The 21,200-nt window shown below is 42.5% G+C and overlaps 1 protein-coding gene across 1 annotated transcript in view; it reads left to right on the top strand.

The window, feature by feature from the left end:
- Positions 1 to 6,448: 6,448 nt before the first annotated feature.
- Positions 6,449 to 21,200, top strand: part of LOC126272956 (protein Wnt-2) — a 1,102,555-nt gene continuing 1,087,803 nt past the window's right edge. Inside the window, exon 1 of the mRNA XM_049976275.1 lies at positions 6,449 to 6,677. Within this exon, the coding sequence (XP_049832232.1) occupies positions 6,589 to 6,677 (89 nt within the window). The 5' untranslated portion in view covers positions 6,449 to 6,588. The remainder of the gene's footprint in view (positions 6,678 to 21,200) is intronic.

Raw genomic sequence — 21,200 nt, 5'->3', positions numbered from 1 at the left:
AGAATGTATTAATTGCGCAACGTGTAGCTATAAGAATAACATGTGTTTTCCCACGGACGTCCTGTAGGTGCCTCTTCAAGGGGCTGGGCATTTTAACTGCGCCGTCACACTACATATATTCGCTAATGAAATTTGTCATAGATAACCCTTCAGTATTTGAGAAGAATAGTGACGTCTATACCTACAACATTAGAGGAAAACATGACCATTATTACCAATAATTAAAGTTGTCAGTAGCTCAGAAAGCAGTTAAACATGCAGCAACAAAAATTTTGGTAATTTTCCTAATACCGTAAAATATCTGACAGGTAGTAAAGCAAGTTTTATCACTAACCAAAAATCATTTCTTCTGGACAGTTAATTCTATCCCAAGGACGAATTCTATTTAAAAACTGGTAGCCTATGGGGATCAGATACAACCAAGACATTGAGGAACTATACCAGCAGCCCAACATAGCAGGAGCTGTAAAAGCCAAACGAATGCAGTGGACCGGCCATGTGGCCCGGATGGAGGACCACAGATGGCCTCGGAAGCTTCTGGATTTCAAACCTACAGGAAAGAGACCGCCAGGGAGACCCAAGAAGCGTTGGAGGGATGGACTCCATCAAGATTTAAAACAAATGTCAATAGATGTGGACGAATGGCGGAAAGCAGCAATGGACAGAATACAGTGGAGGAGGAAACTTGTAGATGCGTGCGGTCCACTGGGCCTGATCACGTAGTAGTAGTAGTTGTAGTAGTAGTAGCCTATGGGGAAAAAGAGAAAAGAAATATACCTTGTTTTTACGTGTAGTTGCATTAATATACCAAAAGAAAAGCGTTCTTTAATGTCAATCATGTGTACATATCCTGTAAACTGACTCATTCTACATTAATTCGATAAAATAATTGTTCAAATGTAAGTGGATAACCAAATTAATTAGTGCAATGTTTATGTTTGCAATATCCGGACTAATATTTATCGTGTATGTTGAATTCGCTTAAGTGTTTAGTAGTTTGGTTGTGTGCAATGTGCAGGTTGTTAATAAATTAGTTATACAAAAGTAATCTTTAATTGTGAACAGTCTAAACAACTTACAGAATCGTTTGATATGGCGGTGATTATAGTATATCCAAGTATTATTCCTGCCTAATACTGTTAGTTCCTGACGCTTCCGCTAGATGGTATGCGCGAACGAGCTATACCAACAGGCATCATGGAATCGTGTAAAGGTGCAGAGCGTGCCCACTGTTGCTTTGGTTTGATGAAAGCAAATCCGCTACTTCAGTTCAGAGACAGCTCGGGGCTAAATTTTGGAAGCCACCACTTCAGTGACAGACTGTTATTAATTGGTGCAACCGTTTAACCGAAACTGCCTCTACATCGTGTAAACCGCCGGGTCAGTGACGGTCAACAGTCTCTGTCGTAGCATTTGAAGGCAGCGTTCGGCAGTCTTACATCCGCAACCTGGTAAATCAACGAGACGTGCAAGCGTACAATTGAATATGCCTAGTGTTACAGTGCGGAAAGAGTTACAGAAATGCATGTTATTGAAACCCCACAATTCTGAACTGTTGCAAGGTTTGGAAATAGTGAAAAAGATAAACAAGCTGAATTTTTTGTAGAAATGTTTAAGAAATGCAGACTGAAGATGATTTTCGTAAGATAATTGTGTTCAGTGACGAAGCATACTTCCATACCTGCGGAAAGTGAATCGGCATAATGTGGGGATATGGGATGAGTAGATACCACGTCACGTAATTGAACATGTACGGGACGTACATAAATGTTTTTTGCGCTGTAAGTTGTAACAAGATTTGCGATCATTTCTTTTTAACCGAGTCAACTGGAACTGGAATATAGCACGTGGAGTGCTTGATCATTACCATATCCCTCAGTTACAACAGGATATGACCAGAGATTTATTTTCAAGTAAGATCGGCGCAAACACATTATCATCATGAAGTTGTCGCGTACCTCTGTAGGGATTGCCGACTTGGCTTAGACGAAGAGGGACAATATCGCGGCCACAACGATCACCTGATTTAATCACAACGGACTTCTGTGTACGGGGCTATTTCAAAGACAAGAGTGTTTGTCCCTTCGCTTCCGGTAAACGTCGAGAAGGTTCGACAGCGGATAAGACAAGCAACTGCCACCGTAAATCATAATTTGCTTCATAGGATTTGACAAGATATTCATTACAAAACTGATGATCTCAGAAGTTAAGTCGCATAGTGCTCAGAGCCATTGGAATCATTCTTATTCCTTGATATCTTAACAAACGCCCTCCATCCTGCCCCTTCTTCTTTTCAATGTTGTACATATACTCATTTCTTATGCTATTTGTCCACTTAATTAAAATAAAAGAAATGTTCAAATGTGCGTGAAATCTAATGGGACTTAACTGCTAAGGTCATCAGTGCTTAAGCTTACACAGTATTTAACCTAAATTATCCTAAGGACAAACACACAGACCCATGCCCGAGGGAGGACTCGAACCTCCGCCGGGACCAGCCGCACAGTCCATGACTGCAGCGCCCTAGACCGCTCAGCTAATCCGGCGCGGCTATTCATTACAGATGGGAAATTTGTCTTATCACAAAAGGTAGGCAAAATTAACATTTGTGGATAAAACTTGACGTCATTCAGTGCTGTATCAAACATTTGTATGAGTTATTCACCTTTCTCTTAATTAACGATTTCTTTTATATACCTGTTTTCCAGGTCTGTGGATACAGCTGATAATACTGTAATATTTCTGGCTTTGCAGCCATCATTTTCCGGTACAAGAAGCTGTTCTTAGAGCATCTGAGAAGGCAGAAGTGACAAGATGACGTAATGTGGCGTGCGGTATCGGTGATAGATGGTTTGTTCGGTACGGGTATCGTGAGAAAAATCGCCTAAATTATGGTCCTTCTCCGCGATTGACTACTGCATTCGGAAGTTGCACACCAAAATGATAATCTTCAGTTATTCAAAGGGTTCAAATGGCTCTAAGCACTATGGGACTTAATATCTGAGGTCATCAGTCCCTTAGACTCAAAACTACTTAAACCTAACTAACCTAAGGACATCACACACATCCATGCCCGCGGCGGGATTCGAACCAGCGACCGTAGCAGCAGCGCAGTTCCGGACTGAAGCGCCTAGAACAGTTCGGCCACAGCGGTCGACTTTCAGTTATTAATATTAGACAAACAAAAGAGCGTTTACTTGCACTTCATATTTAAAGCATCTCTCGATAACGTGCAATCATTCCATTATTTTACAAGTATTAATAAACAGTATACAATAATGAACAACTGCTAAAAGAAAAGCGTCTAACTTGGATGGCGGGTTAAGTGGTTCGCCTGTAAGATCAGAGTTGATTGGGAATGAATGGTTTTATTTGGAACATATAGTTGATAATAGTGTAACAGTAATTACGGAAATACGTAGTCATTAACTTGTCGAAGAACAAAATTTATTGGTGACACTAAAGTGGAATGTAATTGTGCAGTTTCTCGTGTTTGCTAATAAAAACAAACTGATCGTAATTATCTTTAAAACAACAGTTCCTCGCTAAGAGTTTGTTACAGCCTCAGATAACGGATTCACGATCTAGGTGCTGTTTTCTGTGAGGCTGACAACAACTGTAGAAGACTGCAGGTTGGTGAACATTTATTGGAACTTATGTATTACTATCAGGACGGTGGAGTCTTAGTACAAATGAGATCAGTGACACGTCATCTGTGGTAACACAGAGGAGGTATGAAGAAGATTAACATTTTTGAAATAAGGGATTTATCATAAACACGTATACAGGGTGGTCCATTGATCGTGACCGAGCCAAATATCTCACGAAATAAGCGTCAAACGAACAAACTGCAAAGAGCGAAACTTTCTAGCTTGAAGGGGGAAACCAGATGGCGCTATGGTTGGCCTGCTAGATGGCGCTGCCATAGATCAAACGGATATCAACTGCGTTTTTAAAAAAAAGGAACCCCAATTTTTTACTACACATTCATGTAGTACGTAAAGAAGTATGAATGTTTTAGTTGGACCACTTTTTTCGCTTTGTGATAGATGGTACTGCAATAGTCAAAAACATATGGCTCACAATTTTAGACGAACATTGGTAACAGGTAGGTTTTTTAAATTAAAGTACAGAATGTCGGTACGTTGGAACATTTTATTTCGGTTGTTCCAATGTGATACATGTACCTTTGCGAACCTTCGCTTCTGAGAACGCATGCTGCTGCGTGATTACCTGTAAATACCACATTAATGCAATAAATGCTCAAAATGATGTCCGTCAGCCTCAATGCATTTGGCAAAAGGTGTAACGACATTCCTCTCAACAGCGAGTAGTTCGCCTTCCGTTATGATCGCACATACCTTGACAATACACTGACGCACGTTATGAGGCGTTGTCGGTGGATCACGATAGCGAATATCCTTCAACTTTCCCCACAGAAAGAAATCCGGGGACGCCAGATCCAGTGAACGTGAGGGCCATGGTATGTATGGTGCTTCGACAACCAATCCACCTGTCATGAAATATGCTATTCAATACTGCTTCAACCGCACGCGATCTATGGGGCGGACATCCATCATGTTGGAAGTACATCGCCATTCTGTCATGCAGTGAAACATCTTGTAGTAACATCGGAAGAACATTACCTAGGGAATAAGCATAATTGCACCATTTAGATTGCCATCGATAAAATGGGGGCCAATTATCCTTCCTCCCAGGTCGCTGATGTTCCACTTGTCGCAGCCATTGTGGATTTTCCGTTGCCCAATAATGCGTATTATGCCCGTTTACGTTACCGCTGCTGATGAATGACTCTTCGACGCTAAATAGAACGCGTGGGAAAAATCTGTCATCGTCCCGTAATTTGTCTTGTGCCCAGTGGCAGAACTGTGCACGACGTTCAGAGTCGTTGCGATGCAATTCCTGGTGCACAGAAGTATCGTACGGGTGCAATCGATGTTGACGTAGCATTCTCAGCGCCGACGTTTTTGAGATTCCCGATTCTCACACAATTTGTCTGCAACTGATCTGGGGATTAGCCGCGACAGCAGCTAAAACACCTACTTGGGCATCATTTGTTGCAGGTCGTGGTTGACGTTTCACATGTAGCTTAACACTTCCTGTTCCCTCAAATAGCGTAACTATCCGGCGAACGGTCCGGACACTTGGATGATGTCGTCCAGGATACCAAGCAGCATACATAGCCCACGCCCGTTGGGCATTATGATCACAATAGCCATACATCAACACGATATCGACCTTTTCCGCAATTGGTAAACGGTCCATTTTAACCCGGGTAATGTATCACGAAGCAAATACCGTCCATACTGGCGGAATGTTACGTGATTCATTGGAAGAATCCTAAGGAAATGCAATCCGAAAACAAAGGAAGCAGGTTACAGTACGCTTGTTCGCCCATTGCTTGAATACTGCTCAGCAATGTGGGATCCGTACCAGACAGGGTTGATAGAAGAGATAGAGAAGATCCAACGGAGAGCAGCGCGCTTCGTTACGGGATCATTTAGTAGTCGCGAAAGCGTTACAGAGATGATAGATAAACTCCAGTGGAAGAATCTGTAGGAAAGACGCTCAGTAGCTCGGTACGGGCTTTTGTTGAAGTATCGAGAACATACCCTCACCGAGGAGTCAAGCAGTATATTGCTCCCTCCTACGTATATCGCGCGAAGAGACCATGAGGATTAAATCAGAGAGATTAGAGCCCACAGAGAGGCATACCGACAATACTTCTTTCCACGAACAATTCGAGACAGGAATAGAAGGGAGAGCCGATAGAGGTACTCAAGGTACCCTCCGCCACACACCGTCAGGTGGCTTTCGGAGTATGGCTGTAGATGTAGATGTAGTTATACGTTTATGACTATTCAGTGCTATCTGTCACAAAGCGAAGAAAGTCGTCCAACTAAAAGATTCATAGTTCTTTACGTACTACACAAATTTGTAATAGAAAATGGGGTTTCCTATATTAAAAGACGCAGTTAATATCCGTTTAAGCTATGACAGCGCCATCTAGCGGGCCAAGCATAGCACCATCTGGTTTCCCGCTTCAAGCTAGACAAGTTTCGTTCTTTGTAGTTTTTCTGTTTGACGCTTATTCCGTGAGATTTGTGACCCGGTCACTATCAATGGACCACCCTAGTTGTCTCACCTCTCTTTCGCTTTGTCAACTTGCCGTAATACGAGTATGCTGACAGGTTGATGATCACAAGGCTAATGCTGGTTTCGGATCGTAGGGATGGATCCTCTGAGATTTGCGGAGCACCCCGCCGCAGCAGCCGCGGTGGTGCCGGAGACGCGGCGGCGGCGGCGCCGTGCCCGCCCCCGGCGGCCGTGGGGTGGCGGGGGGCGGTGCCGGCCGGCGGCCAATGGGCGGCCGGGGGCGGGGCGGCCGCTGCGGCGGCGGCGTCTGCGGCGGCGCGCCTCCAGTGGCGGTCGAGCCGGCCCGCCGAGCGCCTCGCCACGCCGCACTCTGCACCGCTGTCGCGCCGTGTCGCGCCGCGCTCTCCGCGAACGTTCTCGCCGCTCCGCGCCGCGAGGCATGGGTTGACCGCACCATGCAGCAGCTCCAGCATGCCGCTCCAGCACGCTCCTAGGCGGCCGGCCCGCTGCCGCAGCCGCCACGCGCTCGTCGCCCTCTTGCTGCTCGTCCACTGCCTCAGGTACTCACACGGGGCGCACTTTAAACGCTCCGGCCAATATCCCGCCGTTTTATCGCGCGCGCCTTAACGGCGCTATTAAGCCCGTTTAAAACCCGTTAAGGGGCGAGCACCCACAGTGACTCGGGTAATGCGACAGTTACCTCCCTGCGTGTGACGTCAGCTCGATGTTTCGATTCCGTGCCTCCGCCGTTAAAAGCGAACTGTGTCGTCCGGGGAAAGTGTCTAACAGTGACGGCTGGTGATGCAATAGGGCAATATATTTGCTACATCAGACGAGTGTACGAATTCTCTTACTTCCCTGCTTCGTTTATGACAGTTATTTATTAAATCGTAGTCAGTGTCCTACGTAGATGAAATGCGGAAACAGATACATAATAACGGAAAAATACAAAATATAACATCTAAATAGACTATCTTGCAGCTTCCGTATATGCTGGAGCCGGCTGCTACTAAGAACTTCTCGGAGAAAAATCAATACTTTTTCCTTTTTTTATTTCTTATATAATTCTCATTTTTTGTCCCGTCTCGCCGGCCGGAGTGGCCGTGCGGTTCTAGGCGCAACAGTCTGGAGACGAGCGTCCGCTCCAGGCGCAGGTTCGAATCCTGCTTCGGGCATTGACGTGTGTAATGTTCTTACGTTACTTAGGTTTAATTAGTTCTAAGTTCTAGGCGACTGATGACCTCAGAAGTTAAGTCGCACAGTGCTCACAGCCATTTGTCCCGTCTCAGTTGCACAGTTTTAATTAGATTACAAGTTTCGATCATTCTGGTTCATCTCCAGACCTAAGTAGTTGTTCTGCAACTCGTCTATGTACGGGAATACTACTTAGCTCTAAATACGATCCAGAGGGACAGAAACACATGATCTAGTTAAAAATGCGCACCTAAGGCTTAACAATTATTTCCCGAGACAAATATGTCGGTTATGATGCCCTTTTTATTTCCTTAGTCTCTGAAATCTATTTCTCGTGTTCGAGTCTGCAGACTATCGAATTAGACTCTTGTGACATCGTAATAAATAGAGTGTGAACAAGAAAACAATAAATACACCCGCATTGAGCTGTTTTTGTTGTTATCCAGTTTGCATGATGTCGAATTCGATCTTTTTGGTCATCGGAATCAACAGTATATAAACTGGACAAAGCAGTATTTTACAGATGACTGCAATAAGTATAAAAAGTATCTAAATAGATTATGAAGCTCTGGAATGTCACGTGTTGTTATCTGGCTAACGGCCGCTTTCGTGATATGCTTGTAATCACCCTAGCAAACGAAATCTTTTTGTGTTACCAGCTAATGCCCGCAAAAAGTCCACTCATTTTCTACTCGTCTCGTCATCAACATCGCCAGAAGATGAGGTGCAGAACGTTGCGTTCAGTTCTCTAATAATCTTCGTCTGAAACTGCCTCTTTGCTGAAAACTGATAGCTGACTAGTTACAAGTGTATCTACATTATTAAGTAGATTTGTCGTATGGCACACGCATTGTGCTCGTTAAGACGACGAACTGGAAATGAATGTTTTAAAATAATATGCTTGCTCACACTGAATAACGTCAACAATGGCACTTGGTCGAAGATTTTCTATGCAGCTCTCTTTAAAGACGTACTCTACGTTGTTACTTGGATGATTGTGGGAGAAGATATCGTCAGTGAACTTTGCCGACGAAACAATCTGGCCGTTTCTGTTTTTCTCTCTCTGTGGTGGATTTCCAGGCGCGTCAACTATTGAATGAAATTTGTGCAAGTCTTACTATTTATTCATTCACTTGTTTGTAGCTGTTGTCGAATATGGCTACTACCACAATGTTCTCAAGTGTTTTCTCGAGTGAATAAATAATTTTGTTACCAACTGGCAGGTAAGAAAAGATCTATACAACGTAAGAAGTCGTACGTTTACTGGATATCAATATAATCTCTCTGTTCTACACTCATATTATTCACTATGAGTGTTTTGGTGCGTGACGAATCAACAGTATCTGCTGCCGAATTCATTGCCCTTAGATGCTTATAATTTTGCGAGAGCAAGTGGATTTTTAGCTATGCATCGTAACCAAAAACTAACTAATCGCTTATGAGCGGTAAATACGTTTAAAAACTTTCATCGTAATGCAATGAAAGCTCCATTGTCTTCTGACGTAGCGCAGCTGGCAGTCAGCGAGATCTATCGATACGTTAGAATTTTGCGGTAATTTTGTTGACGCTGGTTTCCCGTCATAACAATGTGCTTCCAACTGCTTAAACACTTACAATTCATTGAATGTGAACTGAAGATTAAAAAAAAAAAAAATAAATAAAAAGTTGGTGGGTTTCTGCGCATCGTTCGAAAATACATATCTTCATTAGATCAGACGAAACGCCTGTGTTGGTGTAGCTTGTGGCTGGTGGGCGGCGGAATGGGATGTGTAACACGGCAAGATTGGAGCCAAGGACGACGCGCTGCTAACATACGAGGCGGGTTTCATTGACTGGTGGAAGCTGCGTACGCCGCAGCGCCGGAGACTTCAACGCGCGGGAGAATGACGTGCGCACGCCGCCTCCTTACCTCGTGACACTTCTACAGCCACCGAGACGCCAGCATCGGAAGTAACGGCGCCTAACTGTTCGCGACAGAACTTTCACTATTCCGTAGTATATAAAACATTTTGGAATGTATAAAATGTGCCTTCACGGGCACATTATAAATACTTGTTCTTTCATTTCCTTTACGTTTGTGGAGAGAAGCTTTTGGAAACGTTAGTCTGTAAAGAAATTGCGCTCTATGTTCAAAACAAGATCGTTGACAATTAGTTTTACAGCTATTTTCCTTTAAAAGAACTATATATCTATATATCTTATACGCCATTTCACATATTATGTGGTGCAGTGTTTCTTCTTTAAGAGTCTCGTTTACTGCACAGATGGCGAAGTGAATTGCAGACGTGTGTTTCCGAATAGTCGGAAATGAGCAAGCATCTCAAAATCTCTCCATTTGCTCACCTATGTAACGAATGTGGTTAAAAATATTGCAAAATGCGTTGATTATGCGTTTTTTTACAGGAATATCGTATCTCTCCGTCAAAGTAGCGGAATAAATTGGTTCCCGACACAGGACACTGCGTTTACATAATTATTTCAGCGATATTACATGTATTGAGAAGACCATAGATTCAGATTTTTAAATGTACTATTTTGTTACTATTTTTGTAGAAATGTAGACGAATTTCGGTTGACATAGAAACTGAATATAAGAAAAAATAGCTTATATGACAAATTGGAAATTTACCTTAATTCCCACGAAAGCTTTGCCATTACACAAATACATTCGTAATATACATAAATAGATGAAACAGTGATGTAAGATTCTTTCAGGGAAAGAAACAAACGTGAACTTTGACAAGAATGTGCTATCTAAAATTAATAAAAAAGAAAGGAAATACTGATCCTTTTGTATGTGATTCAATTTTTTTGTGCGGCTTTGTCGAACCACATAAGTATCCAACAAAAAGGAGTGAAAACTACGTGTTTCGTGTGCCTCTTACAATAATTCTTGACAACATTTATGAGGTTTTTATGTAATTATGCTAATATTACGATTTATGTATTTTTCCTAAATCTTGGAATCAAATATACACATTTCCGGTCTGCAAAACATCATGCAGTCAGCAATGAAAATGAATGCTTCTAGTTGTAAATGATTATAAAAATCTCTGATAGCGTGTTTCTGCGATGGAAAGTTTAGACACACAGCATTTTAAGCTAAGAAACCGGCTCATTATTCTAAAGTTAATTCTTTTTCAGAGTATAAAATCTTCATTTCACAATGTGTAAAAGTGTGCATTTGTCATCTTTGTTTAGTGTAGGTGACGGATAAATGTGCGTTGAATCTAGTGAAGTGCTTTACGTTGCAGATACTAGTTGTCATTAAATTCAGGTACTTATTCATTGTGTGTGTTATTCGCGCTTAGGCTGTTTGGCTGTTCTTCATTTCACTGCTCATTGCCTTTACTAGGACTATTTCACTATCGCGAACATTCGATTGAAGTTCCTCGTATTAGGTTAGATATCGTTGTTCTCAGTTTTCTACTCATCTAGAAAATTTAGGAACTGTAACGGATATGTTCTTCTATCCACATATCTACAACAGAACTGAGGAATATTCTAGCGATGTCACTTTAACCTAGAGATGTACAGCTTTTATGAACATAGATAGATTATAATGCCTCCAATATCTATTAAACCACTGAAACGAGTATTTACATATTTGTTAAAGTATAACGAAACTTTAAAGTTCTGCTAGCCAAGTGAAATTAATCAACCTAGTAACTAGAAGTAGGACGACGCTGGTACCTGATTAGTAATTGGAACAGGGGACTGATGACCTCAGCAGTTAAGTCTCATAGTCCTCAGAGCCATTTGAAGCCAGTAATTGGAACACTTTGCTTGCTCAAGTAATTCCGCTGAGAACAGGAATAAACACAAAAGCCTGCCGCCACGTGATCCCGGATCTTTCTTACTGTGTCATGGTCGCTTTCGCCTCGGGGTCGAGGGCTTCAAATAGCTGGAGATCTTCTTCCGTATTACAAGAAGCATCTACTCTTAAATAAGGGACGAGCGTCGTTTTTCTCCTTCAGCGTCGGGATAAGAGATACAAAGAGGAACTGCAAGTCTGAGGTAGTGGGCCTTCAGGAAACTGTACTCCTCTACTCAAGAAACGAGCCACTTCACTTAAGGAACCATTTATCGTGAAATAATGGTGCGCGACTGCCTTTCGGCGTTTAAACCGTAGCCAGATACAGTTTTTATCAAAATCTGTCAACTCGTTTGGAACGGGCGATCAGTTTATTGCAGATTTGTTCTTGCGTTCCGTCACGACATTGCTGACGCAGATCTGTAAACTAAGCAAAGATGCTTACTTAGTTATTGTGCCTTCCAGAGTTGGAATAGTTCGACAGCAGACATGTCTTTTTTCATTACTTTTCGTCTTATCAAAATATATCAGCATTATTGTAGAGAGGCTGTATAAAAGCTCCATCGTTATCGCCTTCCCGGAGAACTGAAAAACACATCTGTAATGAATTGTTTGCCTACTGTCACCGGTTTGATGGACTTTGATGAAACGTGCTACAGAGTAAAGGAAGACTTCAATGTTGAAAAACATCCGCACGCTAATACGACACGTAGGTTATCTTCTTTCTTTTGTGGCAAAGTGAAAGGAATTTCCGAGATACCAAGTCACTTTCTTGCTCTCTCAAATTTGCTTTTCGTTTTGAGATTTCACGTGGTATGTTTTTTGTAGTTTACTTTTTCATCGTGAAATTTACATCTAATGCTGTGTTTTTCTATAAAGTACATGTTTTTGTGTTTATCAGATGGTGTACAAACTTTTAACAGTAATTACAAATATCCGTGTCTTATTCTTATTGGATGTTACTCTCCTTTACAAACCGGAAACAGTAATAAAAAATGGTTCAAATGCCTTGAGCACTATGGGACTTAACTTCTGAGGTCATCAGTCCCCTAGAACATAGAACTACGTAAACCTAATTAACCTAAGGACATCACACACATCCATGCCCGAGGCAGGATTCGAACCTGCGAGCGTAGCGGTCGCGCGGTTCCAGACTGTAGCGCCTAGAACCGCTCGGCCACCCCGGCCGGCAACAGTAAGACAATCATTTTAACTGTACAGAGAAAATATATGCGAAATGAAGGAAATATATTTAACAAACGACAGCGTGAAAACGAACCAGAATCGAATTTGATAAAAGAATAAGTCCTCTCATAGCGTTATATGAGAGTATTTGTTACAACTACAAAATACGAGTCAGATGAAATATGTCGGGAACACAATACGAGAGAAAACACGTCCATTGTAGGTTACTGCCGCCGGTCACTAAAACTTCAACACCTCGAATGCAGCATGCAGCAGTCCTCATATTAGCATGATGTGTACCATATCTACATGTACGACCATGCACCGTAAATCACCCTACGCTCAGTCATGGAGGGCACCCTGTACCACTACCACCCATTTCCTGTCTTGTTCCACTCGCAAAAAGAGCCTTCATCTCTATCTTATCTTCGTGGCCCCTACTCGAACTGTACTTTGGCGGCAGTAGAATCGTTCTGCAGTCACACTCAAAACCGGTTCTATAAATTTTATCAGTAGTGTTCCTCGAAAAGAACGTCCCCTTTCCTCTGCGGATTCCATTGCAATTCCCGATCTCGGTAACACCGTGGTGATCGAACCTACCGGTAACAAATCTAGCTACGCGCCTCTGAATTTCTTCCCTGTCTTCTTTCAATCCGACCTGACGCGGATCCCAAATACTCGAACAATATTCAACATTGGGTCGTTCTAGTGTCCTACACGCAGTCTCCATTACAGACTAACTACACTTTCCTAAAATTCTCCGAATATAACTACTTCGCCTTCCCTACTACAATCATTAAAAGCTCATTTTATTTCGTATTGCTTTGCAACGTTACGTCTAGATATTTAATCGATATGACTGTGTCAAGAAGCACATTACTAGTGACTTTTTCAAACATTATGGATTTGTATCTCCTCTTTCCCTGCATAAAATAACGTTTATCTACATTTAGATGTAACTGCCATTCATCACAGCAATTAGAAATTTTGAATATGTCAACTTGTATCTTTCTTCAGTCACTCAACGCATACACCTTCTCGCAGAACACCGCATCATCAGCAAACAACGGAAGACTGCTGCTTACACTGTCCTCCAGATCATTTATGTATACAGAAAATAAACAGTGGTTATGCCGAACTTCTCATGGGCATTCCTGACAATACCCTTGCCTCTGTTGAACACAACACTCACCATCTTGGGTTCCGTTACTTAATGAGTCTTCGAACCACTTACACATCCGGAACCTATTCCATATGCTTGTACATTCGTTAACAACCGGCAGTGTGGCATCCTCTCAAATGCTTTACAGTCATGTACGAATATGGAATCCACCTGTTACCTTCCGTACTTAGTTCACAGGATATCATGTGAGTAAAGAACAAGTGGAGTTTCGCAGGAGTGAAGCGTTCTATACCGTGCTGATTTGTGGACAGAAGCTTTTCCCTCTCAAGGAAATTTGTTGTATTCGAACTGCGAATATGTTGAAGGACTCTGAAACAAATCGATGTAATGGATATTGGTCTGTAACACTGCGGGTTCGTTTTTTTAACCTTCTTCTACACAGGAGTCACCTGTGTTTTTTTCCAGTTGCTCGGGACTTTGCGATGGGCCGGAGATTCGTGGGAAATGAAGCTCAGTAAGGGGCCAATACTCTTTGTAAAGCCGGCCGCTGTGCTGGAGAGGTTCCAGGCCCTTTAGTCCGGAACCGTGGTGCTGCTACGGTCGCAGGTTCGAATCCTGCCTCGGGCATGGATATGTGACGTCCTTAGGTTAGTTAGGTTTAAGCAGTTCTAAGTTCTAGGGGACTGATGACCTCAGATGTTAAGTCCTATAGTGCCCAGAGCCAATTGAACCATTTGAATTCCTTGCAAAACCGAACTGGGATTCTATCCGGAAATGGCGACTTAATTGATTTAAACCCTTTCAGTTGTTTCTGTACGTCAGCGATGCTTATAGCTATATCCTCCTCACAGGAGTCCGTGTGCTGGTCAAACGACGGTATGTTTCTACGATTCTCCTCCGTGGACGATTTCTTTACCGCGAAATTTAAACTTTCGGCTTCACTAATGTTATCTTCTACATGCTTGGATATGCAAATAATTTGCATTTGAGCGCTACCGCATTCAGCAGGAGTAACGCCATACATAATCTGTATACAAGAAAATGTATTGAGAAGAACGTGTGACAGGGAGAACCAGCACGTTTCGGAGTTCTACAGTGGCAGTGTCGTGGTCCACCGTGAGGGCGGTTTGCCGGTCCGCGTTGGTCTTGATCCCACGACCGTCGCGCGAGTATGGAATCGATGGATTCAGTAGGACCATACTAGATGCGACGCTGGGTCTCAGAGGCCCCAGGCAACTAACGCCTGAGATGAAAAGACATATTGATCGTTATAAAATGTCGAATAAAAACACGTTCATCCGTCTAAATTTCCGTTTCTATTTTATTGGTGCAATCTGCTTCAGCTTGCCATCTTCTGGTCCAATGACCGACATATAAGAAGAATCCCACCTCTTTCACAGTCGAAATATGGGACATAATTCAGTCACTGGTATCCGTAGATTTCTTCGTAACATAGCGATCCCTTTGATTATCATCATGATCGAAGGCATCGCTGTCTTAATAAGAAATCTACGGATACCACTCACTGAACACCGTCAGCGGGCACGAACATGGCGTAATGTAACGCTGAAACGGGTTACACCAATAAAATAAAATGATAGATTTAGACGGCTGAAGGTGTTTTGATTTGACATTTTTTTACTGATCAGCCGAGACCTGATATTGTGCGCTGGACTCTACACTCAAATCGCACACCAAGGGTCAGGAAACGGACTTGTTTGCGGCAAGAGAAAAGTATCCACACGACAATGCGACGGCGTCTGGACCACTACGCACTGCCAGCGGAAGCCATTGTTGCGTCTCGTCTTGACGTGGTTGCAGGAGAGGCGCGCTGAGAGATGTCCACCCGAAGACATCACTGGACGTACGAGTGCCACCACGTCGTTTTAGTCGTGTCTGGGTCCTGCGAACAGCACCACGAAGGACGTCTTCCTGTGTGCAGTATCAGAGGAAGACGAACGTTCTCGGGAATTCGTCATCGCCATATGGGCGTGGCCGTATGGGGTGCTATTGAGTACACAACCCGATTACCCTTGCTTCGCATCACCATTAATTTGGACAGCAGCCGTCGTTACATTTCTATCGTCTTACAGCCGGTGGTTGTGTCGTATCTTCGAGGCCTCTGTCGTGCTAGGCAGCGTGTTGCCTGTCGTCTCCTGGCCTATATCGATTCAGAGAGTGCTAGACAGTAGCCCTGTCCACCATTTTCTCCAGATTTATCTCTCTCTTCTCTCTTTCTCTGCTACTCTCTCTCTCTCTCTCTCTCTCTCTCTCTCTCTCTCTCTCTCTCTCTCTCTCTCTCTCTCATTTGAGTCATCAGTCTTCTGACTGGTTTGATGTGGCTAACTAATAATTCCTTTCTCGTGCCAACCTTTTCGTCTCAGAGTAGCACTTACAACCTACAACCTACATCCTCAATTATCTGTTGGCAGTATTCTCTGTCTTCCTCTGTAGTTTTTACCCCATACAACTCCCTCTATTACAATGGAAGTTAATAATGGCTATGAGCACTATGGGACTTAACAGCAGTGGTCATGAGTCCCCTAGAACTTAGAACTACTTAAACCTAACTAACCTAAGGACATCACAAACATCCATGCCCGAGACAGGATTCGAACCTGCGACCGTAGCAGTCGCGCGGTTCCGGACTGCGCGCCTAGAACCGCGAGACCACCGCGGCCGGCACATGGAAGTTAATCCCTTACGTTTTTACAGACGTCCTCCTGTTCTTTCTTGTCTTTTTTTCTGATGTTCCTTTGCTCGCCGATTCTGCGGAGAATCTTATCAGTGCACCTACTTTTCAACATTCTTCTGTAGCACCTCATCTCAATCGCTTAGACTCTCTTCTGATCCGGTTTTCCCACAGTCTCCTGTCATACAATGCTATGCTCCAGACATACGATCTCATAAAATTTCTCCTCAAATTAAGGACCATGTTTCATACTGGTAGACTTCTCTTGGCCAGGAATGCCTTTTCTGTCAGTGTTAGCTTGCTCCGCAATTATCGTGTTAAGTTTCTGTCTGTACTCATTTCTCGTACTTCTCATTACATTCGTCTTTCTTCGATTTACTCTCAGTCCATATTCTGTGCTCATTAGAATGTTGATTCCATACAACTCCTGCAACTCCTTCACTTTTACTGAGGACACTAAAGTCATCAGCGAATCTTATCATTGATAACCTTCCACCTTGAATTTTAATCTCACTCTTGAACTTTCCTCTTATTTACGTCATTCCTGTTTTGATAATAATCGCCGTTCACGGCGACGGCAACCCGTCATCATTTTCAAAAAGTACAGCAGATCACTCACCGTGTCTAGAACCCACACCACAAACTCATGTGTTGTGGATGTATCTCATCTTCCACAGTCACTCGCGGATTTTCTTTACCCCGAATTCTGCAGTTTCTGCTTATTGACGAACTCACTGAGATGGAGGTACTCTTCGGCTGACAAGATTATTCTTTTTGTGAAGTTATCGTTCTCCGCTTGTCGATCCAAGACCCACTGAGCAAATCGATGTCTCTTTCCATGACCTGCTTCAACTCCTGAGTAAGTTGAATCTTGTACGCATGCATTTTCAGATCTTTTAAAAGGATTTAATGCAGTGAACTTCATGATAAATTGTTGATCTCGTCGGCGAATTGATTTTCTGGGGCTTACGGTCACATTGCCACGCACGACAGCAATGTATTCTTGCGTTCGAACAGAACGCGGTCGTTCTGTTTTCTTAGCGTTTGAAACGGAACCTGTGGTCTCAAACGTCCGAATCAACTTTGGAACTGATGATTCTGTTGGAGCATCATTACATCAGTGTCTTACATAATTCACGAGTGGTTGTCGTGGGACTTTCACTGTTTCTGTAATAACTTTTGATCATTTGAATACGTTGCTCAGTTGTCATCTGCTCCATGAGGAAAATAAACATCAAACAACAATGCTCATCACATAAAAGCTGTCAGGCTACTTGTGGGAACGATCGCAGATAAAAAATGAAAAAACCACTGCTGCCAACAGTCATATGAAAAAATGGCTCAAAATTCAAATTCCTTCTTACTTCCCGGACACCCGTTATTTCGTGAGTTGTGTTCCGATGAGCCATCGCCCAGAGAAAGCAAAGCACCTATAGTTACAGCCGGACCGTTTAACTTCGTCTGCCCATAACACTGTTCTTGTATTGGCAGCTACTGTTGAAGTTTTCCCCACCGATAATAAGTTTATGGCAATCTATGCTAATTATATCACCGATTTCTTTTCGCTTTCATCAGACCACGTTTCCGGACAGAGCGAGAATATGTAATCCGATTAAAAATTTTTTGTACGTTGCTGATTAGGCAGAACGGCATAAAATATGGCTCAGCTATCAGTCACATTCTATAAGGTCGCAGTGCATTCTTGTTGTTTTTCCGCGTCAGAGACCAGATCGTAGTAGGGTTGCTGCACCCCTGACATTACGTGAATATGAAGCCTTCCGGCCGTTTTGTCACACATTCTTGTTGAAAACTCTCTCGGTTCTTCTGTAATGGTTGTCTTTTATGTGGTCGCAGATGTGAAACATGAAATAAATTTAATTTTCGTGATGTAGACGACCACAGTCTACGAGAAGCGAAACACCTCGCGTAATAAGTCACGCAAACTTAGTCATTCCTTCCCGCCTGTATACCTATTCACCTTGCCTCAGGTGCAATGTTTCACAGCCTACAACAGTTATGTCGGCGGTTATTTGTTACTGAAGTTTCTAAACTGAATTGGTGTTGAAAAATGCTACACAGTTACAGCAGTCTCCACGTTTGACCTCTGACATAAAGAGATCGTAACTTATACACTTTCATGTCTTTTTTCGGCTGAACGTAAACGTTAGTTTAACTGGAAAGTAAATGTAAATCATTAATAACTTGTCTGTACCACTATATTTGCGTATTAACTTGATCTATGCTTCGGTCACACCTACAAGACGTTTTTCATCATATATCCATCACCTGGTCCCCACACTTTTTACAAGCCTGAGTACAAACTTTTTTGTGTTATTATTTGAGAAGTCGTAACAAAATGCTACTCTCTCAAACAATTTATTACCTCTCCCTGATCCTTCCCAGTAGCCTTGAAAATATTTTTCGCCTAATGATCCTTTTTTATATTTAGGAGACAGTTACAACTTATGTTTTACGATTGTTTGATGGATGCGCGAAAATTTCCTACCATAAGGACATCAATTGTTCCTGTGCACAGCACAGTTATTGTGTTGATCAACTGTGCTGCCCGGTGTGTTGTGAACTGCTCAGTTTCATCACGGAATTCAGTGGAGGTCAGGAAATCGTCTTCGTCAATCTGCAACTGCGTGAATGACATTTCATGTCTGCAATCAGTCTATTTCGGTTGTGATCATGGATCAGGACTAGCAGTACAAAATTTCACATTGTCTCCAACATAAAATTTGAAATTGATTCACGAACAATGAATTGTTTATAAAGTTGATTGAAACCTTAATGGAAATTTTCTCCAATCCACATGAAGCTCATTTGTTGCTCTTCATTTAAAGTTTTACTAGACAGACATGACTAGGAGACGAAATTGATTCTCTTTTCAATTCTTTGGGTCGGAAGCGCATCAAACTACGAATGGTGGGGTCGGATATAGTCAATTTCCAATTACATTTACGACCGCTCTGTAGTGTGTTCAATTGTATCTCATTATGCACGTAATCAGACTACTGAAGAAACACCAGTGCAAACGAGTCATATCGTTCATGTAGACGTTTTCACTGCTAATGGATGTTCGACATCGGTGACTGTTGCAAATAGTAGCAGCAGTTGGACAGGAAATTTTAGTTTCGGTGCATTTCCGAAGGGTATTCAACGCTGTACCATACAGTAGAGGTGGTGGTTACCGCTGGAACAACCGGTTTTCGCTTATATAGTTTTTTTTACACCAGTTTAATTTGAGTATCAAAATCTTCCAAAATAACCGTTTTCTGAATTGATTTCTGTTTCTTATTCCTATTATTTCCTGTAGCACACACAGAAATAGAACAAAGATTGAAAAATGCTAACTCCCTCACTTTCAAGACACACAAAATCAAAATATTAAATGAAATTGGCAAATAAAAGAGAACTTAGTCTGTTCACTATTCTTTGCTTTTAAAAAAAGTGAAAAGTTGCTGAACACCAGAAAAAAACACCAGTATCCTTCCGCTGATTCTAATTTTTTGAAATTCTGCTCAGTAATCATGTTTAATCGAGGATCATTCCACTAATTGGGCATTAGGAGTAGTGAATGGTAAAGGGTGAAAACCAAGAACTGTATTCTATGTGCTAATTTATCCGTTTTCAAAGGCTACAAGCAGATAATGGCGTATTAAGTAGCCACAGGCAACAGATCAGTAACTTTTAATTTTAATTGTAAACTATGAATGAATTGCTAAGTTATATGTTTTCTGCTTGTATGATGCCACACGTTTGCTGTGGTTCCTTCCGTTCTTAATCTATTAAGGGACATAGAGCACTGTACTTCATTGGTACACCACTCCTTGCAATACTTCCAGTTGACGGATGGTACCATTTCGTTCCACAATTTTAATGTCGGATCAAGGCAACATGAAACTACCATATAGACCTCATGGAGCAGGTCCGCACAATGCATGTACAAGCTTACCACCCAATAGACCATGCCACATAGTAATAGGTTCATTATTATGTCAGCAATCCAGTACCAAAGTGGTTCATATGACTTTATGCACTATGGGACTTAAATCTGAGGTCATCAGTCCCCTAGAACTTAGAACTGCTTAAACCTAACTAACCTAAGGATGTCACATACATCCATGCCCGAGACAGGATTCGAACCTGCGACCATAGCAGTGTCGCAGTTCCAGACTGAAGTGCCTAGAACCACGCTGCCAGCGCGGCCGGCACTTACTATGACATCTAATGTTCGTTATATACAGCAACGACGTGTCAAATAGGGCCAGCAACACTATCAGATCGTTCGCTAGCGTCCAGTGTGCTAACCACTGCGCCACCTCGCTCGGTGTGTTGGTAAAGACACTCGCCTCAGTGGTCCGCCGCCATAGCCCATTAAAGGCAGATTTCACCACACCGTCCTTACGCATTCTTTAGTCGTACATCCCACATTGATTCCTGCGATTATTTCGGGCAGTGTTGCTTGTCTGCTAGCACTGACAACTCTACGCAACGCGTTGTCCGTGGTGAGAGGTAATGCCTAAAATTTAGTATTCTCGTTTCACCTTGACACTGTGCATCTCGAAATATTAAATTCAATAATAATTTTCGAGATTGCATTCAAGGTTTGTTGATTCCCGTCGTGTGCCCATAATCATGTAGGAAACTTTTTCACATGAATCACCTGAGTTCAAATGATAGTTCCGCCAATGCTCTACGACACTGGCACCATCTGTACTGACGAGGTACTGCCAGAAGTAAAGCTGTGAGGACGGGGTGTGAGTCGTGCTTCGGTAGCTCAGTTGGTAGAGCCCGCGAAAGGAAAAGGTCCCGAGTTCGAGTCTCAGTCCGGCACACAGTTTTAATCTGCCAGGAAGTTTTTTAATTTTATTGATGTCTTTAAATTGTACTCCACGGCTTGGAAGTGTTGTGTGAAAGACACTTTTTATACTACTTGCTCTTAATACTTTATTTTCGAATAGCGTTATCGTCTGGCAGTTCAGAATGGTACAAAGCACGTGTCCATGAGCATCCTGCCATCTCAAGCATACAGTTAATATTGTGATTTTAAGCCTTCCAAATGCTGACGC

Source organism: Schistocerca gregaria, chromosome 5, assembly GCF_023897955.1.
Source record: "Schistocerca gregaria isolate iqSchGreg1 chromosome 5, iqSchGreg1.2, whole genome shotgun sequence".
Classification (NCBI taxonomy): domain Eukaryota; kingdom Metazoa; phylum Arthropoda; class Insecta; order Orthoptera; family Acrididae; genus Schistocerca; species Schistocerca gregaria.
Note: the sequence above shows the minus strand (reverse complement) of the source record. Positions and strands in the feature narration are given on the sequence as shown.